General features: G+C 62.2%; 1 protein-coding gene across 2 annotated transcripts; it reads left to right on the top strand.

Moving 5' to 3' along the window:
• Positions 1–1,605: 1,605 nt before the first annotated feature.
• On the top strand, positions 1,606–14,082 carry ARHGAP45 (Rho GTPase activating protein 45). 2 transcript variants are annotated; one of them, XM_060092426.1, is made up of 23 exons: positions 1,606–1,695; positions 2,541–2,871; positions 5,893–6,036; positions 6,229–6,313; positions 6,400–6,472; positions 6,655–6,721; positions 6,812–6,949; positions 7,059–7,123; positions 7,306–7,416; positions 7,489–7,569; positions 9,217–9,405; positions 9,642–9,779; positions 9,895–10,085; positions 10,205–10,329; positions 10,403–10,486; positions 10,611–10,715; positions 10,828–11,000; positions 11,338–11,526; positions 11,621–11,758; positions 11,991–12,217; positions 12,299–12,509; positions 13,233–13,341; positions 13,712–14,082. In XM_060092426.1, exons 1-23 carry the CDS (start codon positions 1,606–1,608, stop codon positions 14,080–14,082), a joined length of 3,435 nt encoding a protein of 1,144 aa, XP_059948409.1. The 2 variants fall into 2 exon arrangements, with proteins under 2 accessions (XP_059948409.1, XP_059948410.1); XM_060092427.1 differs by lacking the exons at positions 1,606–1,695; positions 2,541–2,871 and adding an exon at positions 4,454–4,523.
• The last annotated feature ends 2,160 nt before the right edge of the window (positions 14,083–16,242 follow it).

The raw sequence follows: 16,242 nt of genomic DNA, 5'->3' as shown, positions 1-16,242 counted from the left end.
GGGCTGGAGCCGGGACCCAGACTCCCTGAGGGGTTGCTGCCCTGGAGGGAATAAAGAGAAGTCGTGGTGTGAAGCCCTACGCACGTGTGTCCATGCGTCAGGCTGCATGCTTGTCCAAAAATGGCTCTCCATGTCTGGATACCGGGCCTGGCACCCAAGTGTGTGCAGGAGTTAGTTTGTGGACACAGGTGCAATATCTAGGGGGCAGATGAGAGCCCAGCTGCAGCCGACTGGACTCCCAGCTCTGAAGTCCTCTGTGGTGTGCTGGGGCATGTCTCCCTGCAGGTTTGCCCTTCATAAGAGCCTGGACAATGGTCCTGGGGCCCCTAAGTGCCCACGTGGTTCTGGCGCCTGAGGGCGGTACCTGTGAGTGGCTGGTCGTGAAATGGGCATGCGGTTAGGGCTCAGGAATGTCTGGGGCAGCTGGAGGAACCCAGCAGGGGTGGCCCGGACTTTAGGCTTCCCGACCAGGTCAGAAGCCCACCAGCCAGCCAGCCCACCAGCCGGCCCTCACCCCCTGCTCCTGGTTTCCAGAGCAATGAGTGGTGGACAGAGGTTCCTTAAAGGGCTTCTCGGCAGGGTCTGTGGATGGACTTGGGCCTGGGGAGTCAGGTTTGCCATGAGGCGCCGTGGCCTGCATGCCCCGTGCCCAGAGATCACACCTGAGGTCAGTGGGGGCCAGTATTGGGACTCTGGAAGTAGCGGGGAGGAAGATCTGGGGAGGGGAGAAGGCTCAGATTGGGGGGCTCGAAGAGAAGAGCTGGTCATGGGGGGAGGGGGCAGGAAGCTGTACACACCGCCAGGGCTCCAGATCGGGGGGCCCCACCAGGGAAGGGAGGAGGCGGCGTGGTGGCCTCAGGAGCGTTAGCAGCCCTGATGCTGGCCAACTGTCCCGTGGTCATGGTCGGTGCATGTCCCTGGAATGTAGAATGGGGGGTGAGGGGCGGGAGCTGGGCTGAGGGGAGGAGACCCACTATGCCCAGCGCTGCCCAGGCCCTGGGGTCTGCAGGGGAGTCGCCAGAGGACATAGGGCAGGCACACCCGTGAAAGGTGGGAGGACTGGAGGGCAGGTGTCTGTGTCCAGGGGTATCCGTTGCATCTGCGGAGCTGGGTGGCTTCTCAGCATGTGTCCAAGCCTACATCTGCGTGTCATCGTGCTCCCGTGTCTGCACTCTTGGGTGCATCTGGGTGTGGCCGAGTGGGGGTGTCAACGTCTCTGCAGTCCCCGTGTGCCCGCCAGGGCCTTGCCCAGGGCGCCAGTGCCAGGCAGGGGCACCTCGACCAACGTGTGTGCGCGCACGCAGAGCTCCTGAAAGCGGAAGCTGGGGGCGGAGCCTGGGACCCCACCTTCAAACCCACTGAGCGGAGGAGCAGGCTGAGGCTGGGGAGGGTCAGGGGCCGGTCTGAGTCACCGCCTCCGGAGGCCTTTTCCTGTGGGGGGAAGCACCCGCCAATGAGGGCTGGGCCTGTCACGTGGGCCTGACAGCTGGGGGGGGTTGACCAGCGACAATGTGGTCCCGAGGCCACTGACACCAGGAGCTGCGGTGCTGAGACCCCCGGCCCGCCCCACCTCGGGCCCCTAGGGCCACTTGGCCTGGCCACAGCATGTTCTCCAGGAAGAAGCGGGAGCTCATGAAAACCCCTTCTATCTCGAAAAAGAACCGGGCGGGAAGCCCCTGTCCGCAGCCCTCGGGGGTGAGTGAGCCTCTGCTGGGAGCCGGAGCGGGGATCTTGGAGTGACACCCGGGCAGCAGGGGGACCGGGGAACACTCTGCGCTCGGGCCTGGCGGGGCAGGGCCGGGCAGTGCCGTGCTGGGCCGGCGGCGCGGGGCTGGAGCCAGCTACAGCCCCAGGCTGGACCGCAGGGGCCACGCGGGACGGGCTGGCATCCCCACGTTCAGCTCACAGTAGAAGCCCTTGGGATGGCCACTGCACACCCCACCCCGTCCAGGGTTGCCTGTGGGGTCCAGGGAGTGTGGGTGCTCTGGGTCCGGGACTCTAGGGTGAGGGCTCAGGGAACTTGGGGCCTCCAGGCACGGTTAGTTGTGAGAGCTACAGCCCAGCCACTGGGGGAAGGTTTAGAGCAAGCAGGGTGTGCAGCGAGATCCATGGGGTGGACCTCGTACAAAGCTGGCCCGCGGTGTCCGCGAGACTCAGGGGCCTAGTGGACCCTCAGAGTAAAAGGATCGAGGAGGTGTCTTTACCAGTGAGTAGGTGTGTCTGCAGTGGCCTCCCCTGATGGGAGCTGAGGAGACCCTGGCCCTCCCTACCCCGCCCCCCCCAGGAAGTGGGGTGCCCCTCCCCCACACCCCAGCTGTGGTTTGGGCAGAGGCCGTTGTTTGTGAAAGCTCTGGGGAAGAGGATGTTGGGTAACAGGTGTGGGAGGGGCACAACACCAAATCTCAGCCCTCTGACCTCTGGCCTTTGACCCCCTGTGGGGTCAGGCTGAAGACCCTCCAGAACCCCACTTCACTTCTGGGAAAACTGAGGCAGGGCCCCAGTGGGAGCACCTGCTCTAGCGGCTCCCCCCACCCTCCCAGGAGCTGCCCAGGAGAGATGGGGCTGATGCAGTGTCCCTGGTGCCCAGCCTGGAACCACCAAGTGTTGCCTTGAATGCCAAGGCCACGGGCACGCTCAAGAGGCCCACCAGCCTAAGCCGCCACGCCAGCGCTGCCGGCTTCCCACTGTCCGGAGCCAGCACCTGGACGCTGGGCCGTGGCCACCGCAGCCCACTGTCAACAGCCAGCCCAGCCGAGGGACCCATCCAGGGACCCTGCCCCGACACTGTGGAGGACATCTCCCACCTGCTGGCTGACGTGGCCCGCTTTGCTGAGGGCCTTGAGAAGCTGAAGGAGTGTGTTCTGCGTGAAGGTGAGAAGTGGCAGGGACACCGCGGCCTGGGTGGAAGGCAGTTGGACACAGATATCCCAAACCCTGTGGGGTCGAGGCAGGGTGGAAGGAGGGATTTGGGGAGGCTTCAAAGAGGGTTGTAGGGAGGGCTTCGTGGAAAAAGCCATTGCAGCTAGGTTTCTGAGGGATGTATAGGAGTTTGGCGGCAACCAGGAAGAGGGAATGTCATGTGCACAGGCTCAGAAACATGGAGTGGAGGTGCATTTGGGGGAACAAGGTTCGGGTGTATGAAGTGTGTGAGGGTGAAGGCATTGAGAATGGCAAGCAGAGGGACCCTGGACGTTATCCTGAGGGTGGTGGGGAGCCATAGAAGGTGTTAGAGCAGAGGTGGAACAAGGTCAGATCTGCATGTTGGACTGGAATGGACTGGAGGCAGACTGAGGTCTGGACAGAGAGAGATTCAGGATGGACAAGGGGCAGGACCGGCATGTAAGCTGCAGGAGTGAGCGGCCTGTGGGATGGCAGTTCCGTTTTCTCCACGCGTCTGCTGACAGCCCAGCTTCCTGCCGAGTTATTTTCATCTGCTTCCTGTTTGTCTCTGGCGACCAAGGAGGGCACTATGATCTCTCCTGCCAGAAACCGCAGTGCCAGGGCCATGCTAAACACTCTGGCCTGCTCCCCACAGGTGCCCATTTTACAGATGAGGAAACTGAGGCCCAGAGAAGGGCCCTGACTCCTGGCTCAGCCAGCCAAGGAGGGGCCAGAGCCTGGATTCGACCTCAGACTGGAGGGAGACCTCAGCTTTGTAGGCGCTAATGGGCTCTACTGGCCCGGCCTCTGCTGGGTTGGGGGGTGTCAGCCCCCAGGATTATCTGGTCCTGGGGTGGGGCTGGAGTTGTTTCCTGGGGAAACTTTCTCTAATCTCAGTTCCTTTCCGATCCTGGCGCTTCCTTGGAGGCCAGGCCTGGGCAGGGTTGAGCCAGTGGGCGTCCTGCAGGAGGATGGGCCAGGGCAGGGGCACCCTTCTTTGAACCTTGGGGCAGCCCTGGGCCAGGGGAAGGGCCTGGAGCAGAGAGCATGTGGGTTTGCATCCTGCTGCTGCTCCTGCCAGGCTGTGAGACTGGATCCGCTGTCCCTTCTCTAAGCCTCTGGCATTTCATCTGTGAAACGGGGCAATGATACGCCCTGGGGAGTTGCTGACTGTAACCAGATGTCCTCAGCTCACAGTAATTGTTGTGGGGACAGTGAGAGGGCTTGGGGACCCTGTGCTGTCCACCTAGGAAGCAGTGGGCGGCCGGATCCACGTGGGCGGGGTCTCCCCGCACCTCCCCACACCCTGTACCTGGGCCTGTCTCCCTGCCTGCCCTTGGCCGGCCCCATCCCGAATCGAATCGAATTGCATCTCCCTGGGTCCCAGACTCCTGCTACCTGAGGCTGGGGAGCTAGCAGGACGCCGGGGCGGAGCTTTCCTCGGAGGGGGGCGGGTCTTCAGACCGGCCAGAGCCGGTTTGCTTGTGGAGGACCTGGCACCAAAGACCCCGGACCAGCCAGTTGCCTAGCCCGGCCTGCGCATTCATGGTCTCTGCGCCCTGACGGCTGCGCCATGTGTATCTGCGGGACAGTGCACCCGGCTCTGGACCAGGCGCCGGTGCGCTGCCAGGCGGGGACCCGAGGTGAGGGGACCGTGGGTGGTGCGGGGTGCAGGGCCGGGCCAGGAGCACGTGGCACTCGGGGCATTTGCTGCCCGGCGCTTGCCTTGGCCAGGGCTGAGCTGGGCGTGTCCAGGCTTCTCCAGAGTCCCACCTGCCCAGGTGGGTGTGCTGCGGGGACCCAGGGGGCCGAGGCCCAGGCGACACGAGGGGCCTGGTGTGTGGGAGGAATGTCCTGGGAAGGGGCGTGGCCCGGCCTTTCCTCAGCCGGCCTTTCATGGATCCCACAAGCTCCTTCCCGCCTCCCTGACTTGGCCTCGGATTCAGGCAGCAAATCCTGCCTGGTGCTGAGGCACTGGGCTGTACTCGGAGGAATTTGGAGCCAGGGACTCCATGGGGGTCTCCCTGTCGGTGGCATTCAGTGGGGGTCCTCAGTGCTGAAAAGGGATCAGACACCTATTTTTAGATTCCATTTAAAAATTTTTTAATTAATTTAATTAATTTATTTTTTTGAGCATCAAGTACCAGGCACAGAATTAGAGGCACACAGGTGCAGGAGATATCCTCCCAGCTGGTGGCCAGGTCCCTCCTGGGTCTCAGGGTTGGCTCATTCCTTCCCCATCTATATATTCCTTCGGCTTTGTTTCCACTAGATGGTGCGTGTTCTGCCCACACACAGCGCTTTTTTCCAATTAAGAACATCTGAGGAGGGCATTTAAAGCCACGTTTGAAGATGCAGATCTGACCTTGACTCTCCTTTGCTCTAACACCTTCTGTGGCTCCCAATTGCCCTTATGGTAAAGCCAGGCAGGGTCCTTCTTCCTTCTCATGCCTTCAGAGCTAGTGGAGATGGAAAAGCTGTGTGATCCTTGAGAAATGACTTCTCCCCTGTATGCCTGTTTCCTCATCTGCAAAATGGGGGTGATGACAGCACCTGCCTCACGGGGTGGCTGGTCGGGAGAGAGTGAGGTAACGGGGTGTTTAAGCCCCATTGCCCAGGCAGGCAGGGCTGGGAGAGAGCTGGACAGAGCCCTGAGAGTTTGGGGCAGGGAAGGGGCCGGGTGGGTTGCCTGGAAGAAGAGGCACCAGGACTGCAACTTGAAGGTCAGTGGGAGTTTGTTTTCTGGAGGGACGAGGAAAGGGTGTCCTGAGCAGGACTGTCTAGACTGACATCTGGCCTTTGATGACCTGGTCAGCGGTTGAAAGAGGGACAGTTCCTCACACACACACACACCCCCAACGAGGTCACACACTGAGCCTCAGGCAGTTACCTTCTCCCATCTTGGCCTCAATTTCCCCACCCAGGGACAGGAGCTCTGAGGAGGGTTAGGGTTAGGTGGTTAGGTGGGCAGGCTTTCCTTCCCTCCCTGCTCATACCCACTCTGCCCGGCAGACCTCCTAGAGGCCCGCCGGCCGCTTGCCCATGAGTGCCTGGGTGAGGCCCTCCGCGTGATGCACCAGGTCATCTCCAAGTACCCACTGCTGAACACCGTGGAGTCGCTCACAGCTGCCGGCACCCTCATTGCCAAGGTCAAAGGTCAGCCAGGACAGGGCAGCAAGGGCTTTCTGTCTGGGAGGACTTCCTGAAGGAGGGGATGTTTGAAGTGGGTTTTGAAGGATGCATAGGAGTTTGATGGGCACAACAACTCCAGTGCTGCCCCTTCAGTTAGTTGCACGGGTGGTCACCTCCCAGACTGGGCCAACCCCTCTCGTCCTTGTCTGCCCTCAGCCTTCCATTATGAGTGCAACAATGATTCGGACAAGCAGGAGTTTGAGAAGGCCTTGGAGACCATTGCAGTCTCCTTCAGCAGCACGTGAGTGTGGGGGTGGGGAAGGGTGGCAGGGGGTGGGGAAGGGTGGGGACCCATGTGCCTCTTGACACTTGCCCCCTGCCCTGCAGTGTGTCCGAGTTCCTCATGGGCGAAGTGGACAGCAGCATCCTCCTCTCAGTGCCCCCTGGGGACCCGGGCCAGGTGAGCAGGGATGGCCTGGGTGCTGCACGGGGTCAGGCTGGCAGGGCGGGTGAGTCCCCCCTGCCCGCTCTGTGGACTGTGGTCTCCTGCTCTGTCCAGGGGGGGCGGTGACTGTCTCCTGCAGGGTGGGCATCAAACAGGACCCAGCCCGGACTGGACTCACCTGTCTCCCTTTGGTACAGTCCATGGAGAACCTGTATGGACAGGGGAGTGACGGTGCCACCCCCAGCAGTGAGGACTGTGATGAGGGTGAGTCTCTGAGCCTAGGGGCAGAGGGCTGAGGACGGAAGGAAGGGTGGGCTGGGGAGGAGCCCGAGCTGAGGGGTGTCTGTCCCGCAGGCTGCCTCTCCCCGGAGGCAGTGGACACGCTGCTGCAGCGCTGTGAGGGGGGTGTGGACGCCGCGCTGCAGTACGCCAAGAACATGGCCAAGTACATGAAGGACCTCATCGGCTACCTGGAGAAGCGGAGCGCGCTGGGTGCGAGCTGGGGCCCGTGGGGCGGGGTCTGGCTGGAAGGCCCCTTCCCTCACCCCTGCGCTCACACCCCTCCCCTCACCCCTGCGCTCACACCTCTCCCTGGCTGCAGAGATGGACTTTGCCAAAGGCCTGCAGAAGATCGTCCAGAACTGCAGACAGAGCGTCATGCAGGAGGTGGGGAACTCGAGGGAACGGGGCCGGGTCCCTCAGGCCTGGGTGTGTCTCGCCCCTCAAAGATGGGCCAAAGGAAAGGGGTTTCCCATCTCTACAAGGGCAGCTGAGGGCGCCGGGGAGGCGGCAGGGCTTCCACCAGGGCGCCTGTCCCACCCCAGTGACTGCCGGCCCCGCCCCCACAGCCGCACATGCCCCTCCTGTCCATCTACTCGCTGGCCCTGGAGCAGGACCTGGAGTTCGGCCATGGCCTGGTACAGGCGGTGGGCACTCTGCAGACCCAGACCTTCGTGCAGGTGGGCTTCGCCCTGGAGGGAGGGTGGGGTGAAGGGTGCCCAGGTCCCCATCACACCCGTCTCCCCCCCCAGCCCCTGAACCTGCGGCGGCTTGAGCACGAGAAGCGCAGGAAGGAGATCAAGGAGTCTTGGCACCGCGCCCAGAGGAAGCTGGTACCGCGGGGTGGCAGGCTGGGAGGGGGCAGGGCGGGCCGGCTCGTGCAAGCACAGTCCCCTGGTGCACACCCGGGTGGTCCTTTCCTGAGTTTTGCGGACACCCGGCAGAGTGCCCTGTGCCCGCGTGGGGCTCGCTGTGGTGTCACAGGTTGGAGCGGGTCCTGCCTCCCATCTGCTCCAGCCCCATTACCCACCCGCAGCTGCAGCAGGAGAGGCCCTGGCCCGGGGCCCCCATCACTGTCACAGGTCAGATGTCCGGAGGGACCGGGTCACCCGTGGCCGCCAGGAGCAGGTCTGGGTTAGAGGGAAACTGAGGCTCTCTCAGGTCTGTTGGATGCTCCAGGTTCTTCTGTGTTGCTCTTTTCCCACCTCCCCTTTGGGCTGTTGCAAAGGCAGTAGGCCTGCTAACAGGGTCTGCGGTGCAGAGCCCCCACGGCCCCTGCTCCAGCTAGTGGTGTCCTGTGGCACATCTGGCAAATGAGCCTCTCCCCCCTTTTCTACACCTGATGACAGCTTGCTGAGTACCCTGCTCTGCTTCTGGCCTTTTATACTCACCTCCATATCCAGGGACTGGTCCCATCTCACTCCGTGTGAAACTCCTCCCTTTTTCTCAGCTACAAGTGCTTAGCTGCAGAGCCACAGGGCTTAGTTCAGTAAACCCCTACTGATGGACAGTTTAGTTGTTGTTGAGTTATTGCTGTTTCAAACACCACTGCTGTGACGAGCTTGTGCCCCTGTTGCTCAGACATGTGACCTAGCATTTAGATCAGTGCCCGAAAGGTAATGGCTAGGTCACAGATGTCATGAGCATAGAAGCTGAGCTCCCGAGACACAGCCATGCTTTTCCTCTTCTGTGAGCTCTCAGTTCATATCCTTTGCTCACCTCGGATTGGACAGTAGCTTGTTTTCTTATTGACTTGCCAGAGCTCTTTACATATTAGAGAATCCAGCCCTTGAGGACATGTGTTACAAACTCCCCCACCCCCAGTTTATTGTTTTGACTTTTGATTTAACCTGTTGCTTGTTTTCCCAGTTGAAACCCAAGATTGTTAGTAGCAGTCTTTTCTTTTATGGTTTCTGGGTTCTGTGTCACGCATGGAAAGGCCTTCCCCATGCTGTTTTTTAAGAAATTCTCTCATGGTTTCTCCTAGTACTCATGTAAGCTCTTTTCTTTATGTTTAAGCTTCTGATCGTGTAGACTGTGAGGTGTGGCCCCCAGAAGGCCCACTGGGTTTTGACTAAGTGCTCTTCCTGCCAACCCTGAGGGTGCCTGACTTCCTGTCTGAGCAGCCTCACTGTTCTCATCTCTGAGACAGGAAATGTAAGAGATAGAAGCACAAGTCGCTCTGGTGGGTGTGGGTGTGGGTGTGGGTGTAGGTGTCAAGAGGATGATGTAGTTGGTGTCTCCTTCAGAGCTTAGCCGTGCCTCAGCTTCCCTGGCTGTGAAATGGGCATGCCAGATGCTGGCTCCTCCCAGGGTCGCCCTGTAGGTGTCACCTCCTATTCTTCCACCACTGGTTCTTGGGCGGGGGCCTCTGTTTCCTTGACTGGCCATGGGATTTTGGCCCAAGGGATGTGGGTGGCAGAGGTCCCTAACGCGGTCTCTGGCTGATGGTGCTGGTCTGGTCCCTCCCATGTCCACAGCAAGAGGCAGAGTCCAATCTGCGCAAGGCCAAGCAGGGCTACGTTCAGCGCTGCGAAGACCACGACAAGGCCCGCTTCCTAGTGGCCAAGGCGGAGGAAGAGCAGGTGGGCGCTGGCCCGGGTGCAGGGGGCACGGCCTCTAAGACCCTGGACAAGAGGCGGCGCCTGGAGGAGGAGGCCAAAAACAAGGTGAGGGCGGGTCAGGGGGCAGGAGGTGCGGGACAAGACCCATGGCGTCGGGGCCTGACGCCCTGCCCTGTGCAGGATTTCCCACCGCCGGGCCTTTGTCTGGGCTGTGCCTCCTGCCAGGAATGCCTTCCTGTCCTTTTGTGCCTGGCTGATTTCCGTGTGGGGCCTGAAGATGCCCTGAGGGCTGAACCCCAGGCTGAGGCCTCTCTGGGCACCCCGTCCCGCCCCCACCCCAGGCAGAGGAAGCCATGGCCACGTACCGCACATGCGTGGCGGATGCTAAGACGCAGAAACAGGAGCTTGAGGACACCAAGGTGACGGCACTCCGGCAGATCCAGGAGGTCATCCGGCAGAGCGACCAGACCATCAAGTCGGTGAGCACCGTGCTCCCACCCCCAGCCCCCGCCTCTGTCGGGCTGGGCAGGGTGGCTGCCCATCCAGCCTCAGGACCTCCAGCATTTAGGGCCCCTCCCACCTGCCTGCCCGCAGGCCACCATCTCCTATTACCAGATGATGCACATGCAGACGGCCCCGCTGCCTGTGCACTTCCACATGCTGTGTGAGAGCAGCAAGCTGTACGACCCGGGCCAACAGTACGCCTCCCACGTGCGCCAGCTGCAGCGTGACGAGGAGCCAGACGTGCACTACGACTTTGAGCCCCACGTCTCCGCCAACGCCTGGTACCCCGCCGTCTGCACATGCCCGGGGGAGCCGGACTTCCCTCCTGAGGTGGGGGCGGGGGCAGTGAGCCTCAGTGACCCCCATCGTGACCCCTTCTTTTGGCTGTTGGTCCCACCAGGTCCCCGGTCTTGCGCGCCCGAAAGGGCAGCTTCAACGTCAGCGATGCTGCAGTGGCGGAGGCCGCGGGCTGTCCCCCAGAGGAAGGTGGGCCCGGCGATGGGGAGCTTGCCAAGGAGCGCAGGGGTGAGTGTCAGGCAGGGGCAGGCATGGGCCCCCTGCAGCCCCCTTCAGCCCTTCACTGGGGACACCTTCGCAGGTGGCCGCGGACACCAGGTGCACAAGTCGTGGCCGATCGCCATTTCAGACTCTGACGCCAGTCTGGACCCCAGCCCTGGCTCAGGTGAAGGGGCCTGGCCGGCGGCGGGGGGCTCAGAGAGCTGCTGCCCCCGCCCCCAGGTTTCAGTGGGCTCATCGTGCAGCCGGTGGCCCTCAGGGGAGTCTCTGACAACCCGTTTCCTGCTCAGGGGACTTTAAGAAGTTCGAGCGCATGTCTTCCAGTGGCACCATGTCGTCCAGCGAGGAGCTGGCCGACCAGGAGGGCAGCACAGGCGCATCAGCCTTTGACCAGGGTGAGGGGACCCCTGGGCGGGGCAGCGGGGAGAGGGGGGTTTGGACTCTCTCTGTGCACCTGGCCCTGACCTGCCGCGGTGACACTGACCACCTGCCCCCCACCCCCACCAGATGACCTCGATGGCATGGCCCCGGAGCTGCCTGTGGCCGTGCCCAGTGGGCCCTTCCGCCACGTGGGGCTGTCCAAGGCGGCCCGTACCCACCGGCTCCGGAAGCTCCGCACGCCGGCCAAGTGCCGGGAGTGCAACAGCTACGTGTACTTCCAGGGCGCCGAGTGTGAGGAGGTGAGTGGTGGTCCCGGGGGAGCCAGGCACCTGCATGTGCGCCCTCAGGACCGTGCCATGCACAGCGCTGGAGGGAAGTGAAGCCAGGAGCACTTGCAGTCTCCTGGGGGAGAGCATCCCAGGCGGAGGGCTCAGCCAGTGCTAAGGGAACCAGAGGGCAGTGGGAGCAGCCCAGGCTGCACTGGTGGCAGGGGCATGTCTCCCAACCAGGAGGGGTGAAAGCTGCCCTGTAGGGGGGTGATGAGGGCAGCGGGGGACGCGGTGGGAGGGGGAGCCGGGGGCGTCTGCACGGGGCTGGGGCACCAGGAAGGTCCGCTCACTCCTCGCCCGCCCCCAGTGCTGCCTGGCCTGCCACAAGAAGTGCCTGGAGACCCTGGCCATCCAGTGTGGCCACAAGAAGCTGCAGGGCCGCCTGCAGCTCTTTGGCCAGGACTTCAGCCAGGCCGCCCGCAGTACCCCGGACGGCGTGCCCTTCATCGTCAAGAAGTGTGTCTTCGAGATCGAGCAGCGGGCGCTGCGCACCAAGGTGACCGCCGCAGGCACAGCTGCGGGGGCTCCGGCCGAGGGGCCATGCAGGGAGGGCAGGGGCGTGGGCCCAGGCTGACTGTGCGCTCCCGCAGGGCATCTACCGGGTCAATGGGGTGAAAACACGTGTGGAGAAGCTGTGCCAGGCCTTCGAGAACGGCAAGGAGCTGGTGGAGCTGTCGCAGGCCTCGCCCCACGACATCAGCAACGTCCTCAAGCTCTACTTGCGCCAGGCAAGACAGATGGGGACAGAGCAGAGCAGATCCTGGGCTGGACCTGAGCCTGGTGGGGGCGTGGCCAGCTCTGAGCAGGGTTGTGATTGCTAGGCCAGGGGCGTGGTCAGTACAGGGTGGGCGGGACCGGTGGCTGTCAGGGGCGGGGCTGCTGCTAGGGGTGGGGCCAGTGCAGTTCGGAAGGCATGGGGCCAGGCCCACTGACCCCCACACCTAACCCGTCACCCTGCAGCTGCCTGAGCCGCTCATCTCCTTCCGCCTCTACCATGAGCTTGTGGGCCTGGCCAAGGACAGTCTGAAGGCAGAGGCCGAGGCCAAGGCGGCAACCCGAGGCCGGCTGGATGTCACCGAGAGAGAGGCTGTGGCTGTGGCCATGGCGGGCCGGCTGCGGGAGCTCCTGCGGGACCTGCCACCGGAGAACCGGGCCACGCTGCAGTACCTGATGCGGCACCTGCGCAGGTGAGGGCTGGCCGGGCTGGGGTCAAGGGCAGTGGGTGCCGGGAGCCGCTCACAGCTGCTCCTGCACCCTCTGACCCCCAGGATCGTGGAGGTGGAGCAGGACAACAAGATGACACCAGGGAACCTGGGCATCGTGTTTGGGCCCACGCTGCTGCGGCCCCGGCCCACTGAGGCCACCGTGTCCCTCTCCTCCCTGGTGGACTACCCCCACCAGGCCTGCATCTTGGAGACCCTCATCACCCACTACAGCCTGGTCTTTGAGGAGGAGCCCGAGGTGGCATCCAGGTGCCAGGTGAGGGTTGTCCACCCGGACGGGGAGGGTGCAGGGCTCTGTGAGCATCATGGCGGCCGGGAATCTCGCTCACCCACGGGGGGATTAGACAGGAAGAAGGGCTGGGAGATGTCTGGGTCGGACGGGGCCAGAGCCCCGTCAGGGGCACCCAAGGCATCTTTTAAGCAAAGAACTGGATGAAGGGTGGGTTCAGATCTGTAGACGGAGCCCCAGGCAGTGCAGAGGCCCTTGGGCCTTCCCCCGCGTCCCCCGGAGCTCACATCAGAACGCACTAGACCCGCCGTCCTGCCCCTCCTCCCATTTCCCATCCCTGCACCGCCTACAGCACATCCTCTGGGTCCAGCCTGCTGCTCTCCTCAGCCGACAGGCCTCGTTTCTGTTAAGTCTGTTCACTTCTAGGCAGCATCAGCTCCCACTCTCAGTCCCCACTGTGCGTCTTTAACCCCTCATATGGTGTCTCTGGCTGTGGAGGTGACACGCCTGGGTGTGGCCTCAGGACAGTGGCTCCCACGCTGGCGTCCATGAAGGGCCTGCCTCAGCCTTTCTGGCCAGGGCCTCTGCCCGCTTTGGACAAGCTCAGCCTGCTCGTGACTTGGGATCCGGGGGCCTCACGTGCTCAGCTGCAGCGGGTATTAACAGTTTTTAGGGTTTAACAAGACAGAAAAATGGAATGTGGGATGGCCGGAACCGTGGTGCCCCCTGACCTCCGTTCTGCCTCTGCAGGATGTGACGTCCAACCAGGGGGCCGAGGTGGTGGTCCAGGAGCCATACCCGGAGGCCAGCGGGGGCGTGGCCTTCCCCCTGCCCGAGGAGGCTGAGGATGGGGGCCTCGGTGAGCAGTGGGCTCAGGCGGCGGATGACACAGTGGGTTCACCTCAAGGGCTGCATCCCGGTTTGTCTCCCATGGAGGCCATGAGGGTCACCTGCTTTTTCACTGTCTTTAACGTGTTACAAACTCTTTGCAAAGAGACACCCTTTCGAGGTGTTTTTGCCAATGCAGAGAAATGGGTACCCCGAAGTGGAAACAACCCCAGTGTCTGAGACCCTGCACCTCCACCTGACCCGGGAGGGTTCTAAGCGGGGAGCTGGGCCTGCTGGGGGGAGGCGGACGCCCAGTCCTCCGCCCAGTGCCCGCCACCCTGCTCACAGGCTGTCCATCTGTCCCTCTGTCTGTCCCTGTCTCTCTCCCTTGGACTTTCCAGAACCCCACGTTGCCTCCAATGACTCCGACTCAGAACTGGAGGAGGCCTCGGACCTGCCGTCCCCGGCGGATGGGGTGGCCCTGCACCACCTCGGCTTCCTGGAGAAGCTGGGCGGCGAGGCGAGCGCGGAGGACGGCCGGGACAGCCGCAGCGGCAGCGAGGAGCAGCTGGGCACTGCCACCGGGGAGGGGGAGGATGGGCCCGGGCCTGGGGTCTGGGAGGACGTCGGGGAGGAGCCGGCCCAGCGGCTCGCCGAGCACAATACCAACCAGTGCAACAACGTGGCTGCGGCCCGCCTGCCAGCCGTGAGGCTCCGCGGCGGGCGGCTGGCAGGGGGCGCAGGCTGGGAGAGGCAGCCGGAGTTCGTGTAGCTGGGGCAGCGGGCAGGTCCGCTCCAGGCTCCTGTCCCTGCGGACACGTCACCGAGAGGCCTCTCCTTCCGCCCACAGTGGCAAGGGCATCACTGGTCAACTTTTCCAGAAGCTTCTGCCCACGCTGCTACGCACGGCCACCAGGCCCCACTCTGCTGAGCTGGGGTATTCTGCTCTTGGAGTCACCCAGGCTGTGATGGAGGGATCCTGCCCACCCTGGCGCTGGGCTGTGGAGGCCACATGGCAGCTGGGAGGAGGGCTGGACGCCTTTGTGGATGGTGGGTGGGCGGCCTCGGGATGCCCTGGCTTTTACGGAAAACTGTGTTTGGATACCTGGGGCTGAGGATGCAGTGAACCACGATGGTGTTGACAAGCACATTCCTTTTGCATAAAATAAAATCTTTAACCTGAGCCTGTCTTCTCTGGCAGCAGTGGCCTAGCGACCCAGACACACAGGGCACTGAGGGCCGTCCCCCGCTCCTCGCTGGGCTTGGGGGGCGGGGCAGGGAGCTGTGAAGAAGAAATTCCACAAGGCAGCCCCGTCAGGCGCGGGAGCCCAGGTGGCCGTGGGGACCAATTCCCATTGACTCCTGACTCGGGCCGCCAGACCCCAGTGGCTCCCGAGTACTGAGGTGTGGCTGCTGCGCTGAGGAGCCGCAGCTGAAATCTACTTGCACCAAAGGCCTCAGGAAGACAGCGGCCACCACGTGGAACGGCAGAGCGAGGAAGAGGCGAGCACCCCTCACCCAGCTCAGAGCCCCAGTCGGGTTTATCCCCGAGGGCTGGGGCCAGCTCAGCAGAGACCCAACTGTTCATTTGAGGAATTAGATGGAATTCACACCCAGTCATGGTAAAAGCTGCTGGGCCTCCATTCCTGATACAGAACAGCTCACCCCAAACTTCAGTCCCCCACGCAGGTTTAGATAAGACCCACTGTGGCAGTCAGGGCACTCTGCCCCTGCACACGCTTCCTAAGAGTGAGCGGGGGGGGGGAAAGCAGCCAGCAAACTACCAATGTGCTTTATAAACAGAGATAATGGGCTGGGGGCCACACCCTCTCGGTTTCATGTGGCCTGTGGCCACTTCTGCCCTGTAGAGTTGAGCAACTGTAGCAGGGCCACCTGGCCAGCAAAGCCAACATATTGACCGTCTGGTCCTTTACAGCAAAACTTTGCTGACCCCGATCTACGTTTTTTAAAAACCGGTCAGAAGAATGAGCAAATATATTGACATTTCAGAGCGCTCAGCGGGACAGGTAGCGGCAAGAAAGCGCCCCACTGTCAGGAGCCACAGCATCTCGAAGGGGCCTGCGGACCATGCCACACACTTCACAGGTTGCACCACCTTCAGACAAGGGCTGGCCCAGGCTCACAACATGTCCTGGTGGCCGGAGTAGGGGACTGGCGGTGCTGCGTGAAAGCCAGCAGAGACAACCCAGTTAAACAAGGGGCAAAGGACCTGTGCAGAGACACGTCTCCGAGATGACTGGCAGGCGGCCGGCGAGGCGGGGAAAGGTGCTCACCACCCTCAGCACCAGGCAAGTGAATCTGAACCACAGCGACTCACCCCCCGGCCGCGATTTGGTGAGGAGGTGGAGACGCGAACAGGAACCGGGGCAGCCGTGGCACAGACAGCCTGTCTCTCCAAAGGAAACAAGAGCTTCTGCAGGACCCAGCAATTCTACTCCGAGGCACACCCACAGCCAGAGAAATAAACACAACCACACCACCTCGTACCTGGACGCCCACAGCAACATGATGCACAGTCGCCAACAAATGGAAACAGTCCATCAACTGAAGAATGAACACGTGTCCCTCCACACACAGGAGCATCACTCGGCCGTGAAAAGGGGTGAAGCCCTGACACTCCTACAACGTGGACGAACCGTGAGAACACGATGCTCCGTAAGAGAAGCTAGACACAGAAGGACACGGTGTGTGATTCCACTGATGGGAAACGTCCAGAACAGGCAAATCCAGACAGATTCGTGGTTGTCAGGGGCTGGGGTGGGGTGGGGTGGGTGACTGCTGACAGGGACAGGCTTTCTTTTTAGGAGGATGGAATGTTCCAAAATTGACTGTGGTGATGGGTGTCCGATTGTGCATATACTAAGAATCATGGAACCATACACTTTAGAAGGGTGAACTGTATGGTATATAA

This window comes from Mesoplodon densirostris, chromosome 3, assembly GCF_025265405.1.
Source record: "Mesoplodon densirostris isolate mMesDen1 chromosome 3, mMesDen1 primary haplotype, whole genome shotgun sequence".
Classification (NCBI taxonomy): domain Eukaryota; kingdom Metazoa; phylum Chordata; class Mammalia; order Artiodactyla; family Ziphiidae; genus Mesoplodon; species Mesoplodon densirostris.
The sequence above is the reverse complement of the archived record's forward strand: the minus strand, read 5'-3'. Positions and strand labels throughout refer to the sequence as shown.

What these genes read in the sequence shown, in the direction of transcription:
- ARHGAP45 (XM_060092426.1), top strand. Translation starts at nt 1,606, where the DNA reads ATGTTCTCCAGGAAGAAGCGGGAGCTCATGAAAACCCCTTCTATCTCG. An exon ending in GCAGTCTCCTTCAGCAGCAC is followed by an intron (nt 6,314 to 6,399) that starts GTGAGTGTGGGG and finishes CCTGCCCTGCAG; the next exon opens with TGTGTCCGAGTTCCTCATGG. An exon ending in GGACCCCAGCCCTGGCTCAG is followed by an intron (nt 10,487 to 10,610) that starts GTGAAGGGGCCT and finishes TTTCCTGCTCAG; the next exon opens with GGGACTTTAAGAAGTTCGAG.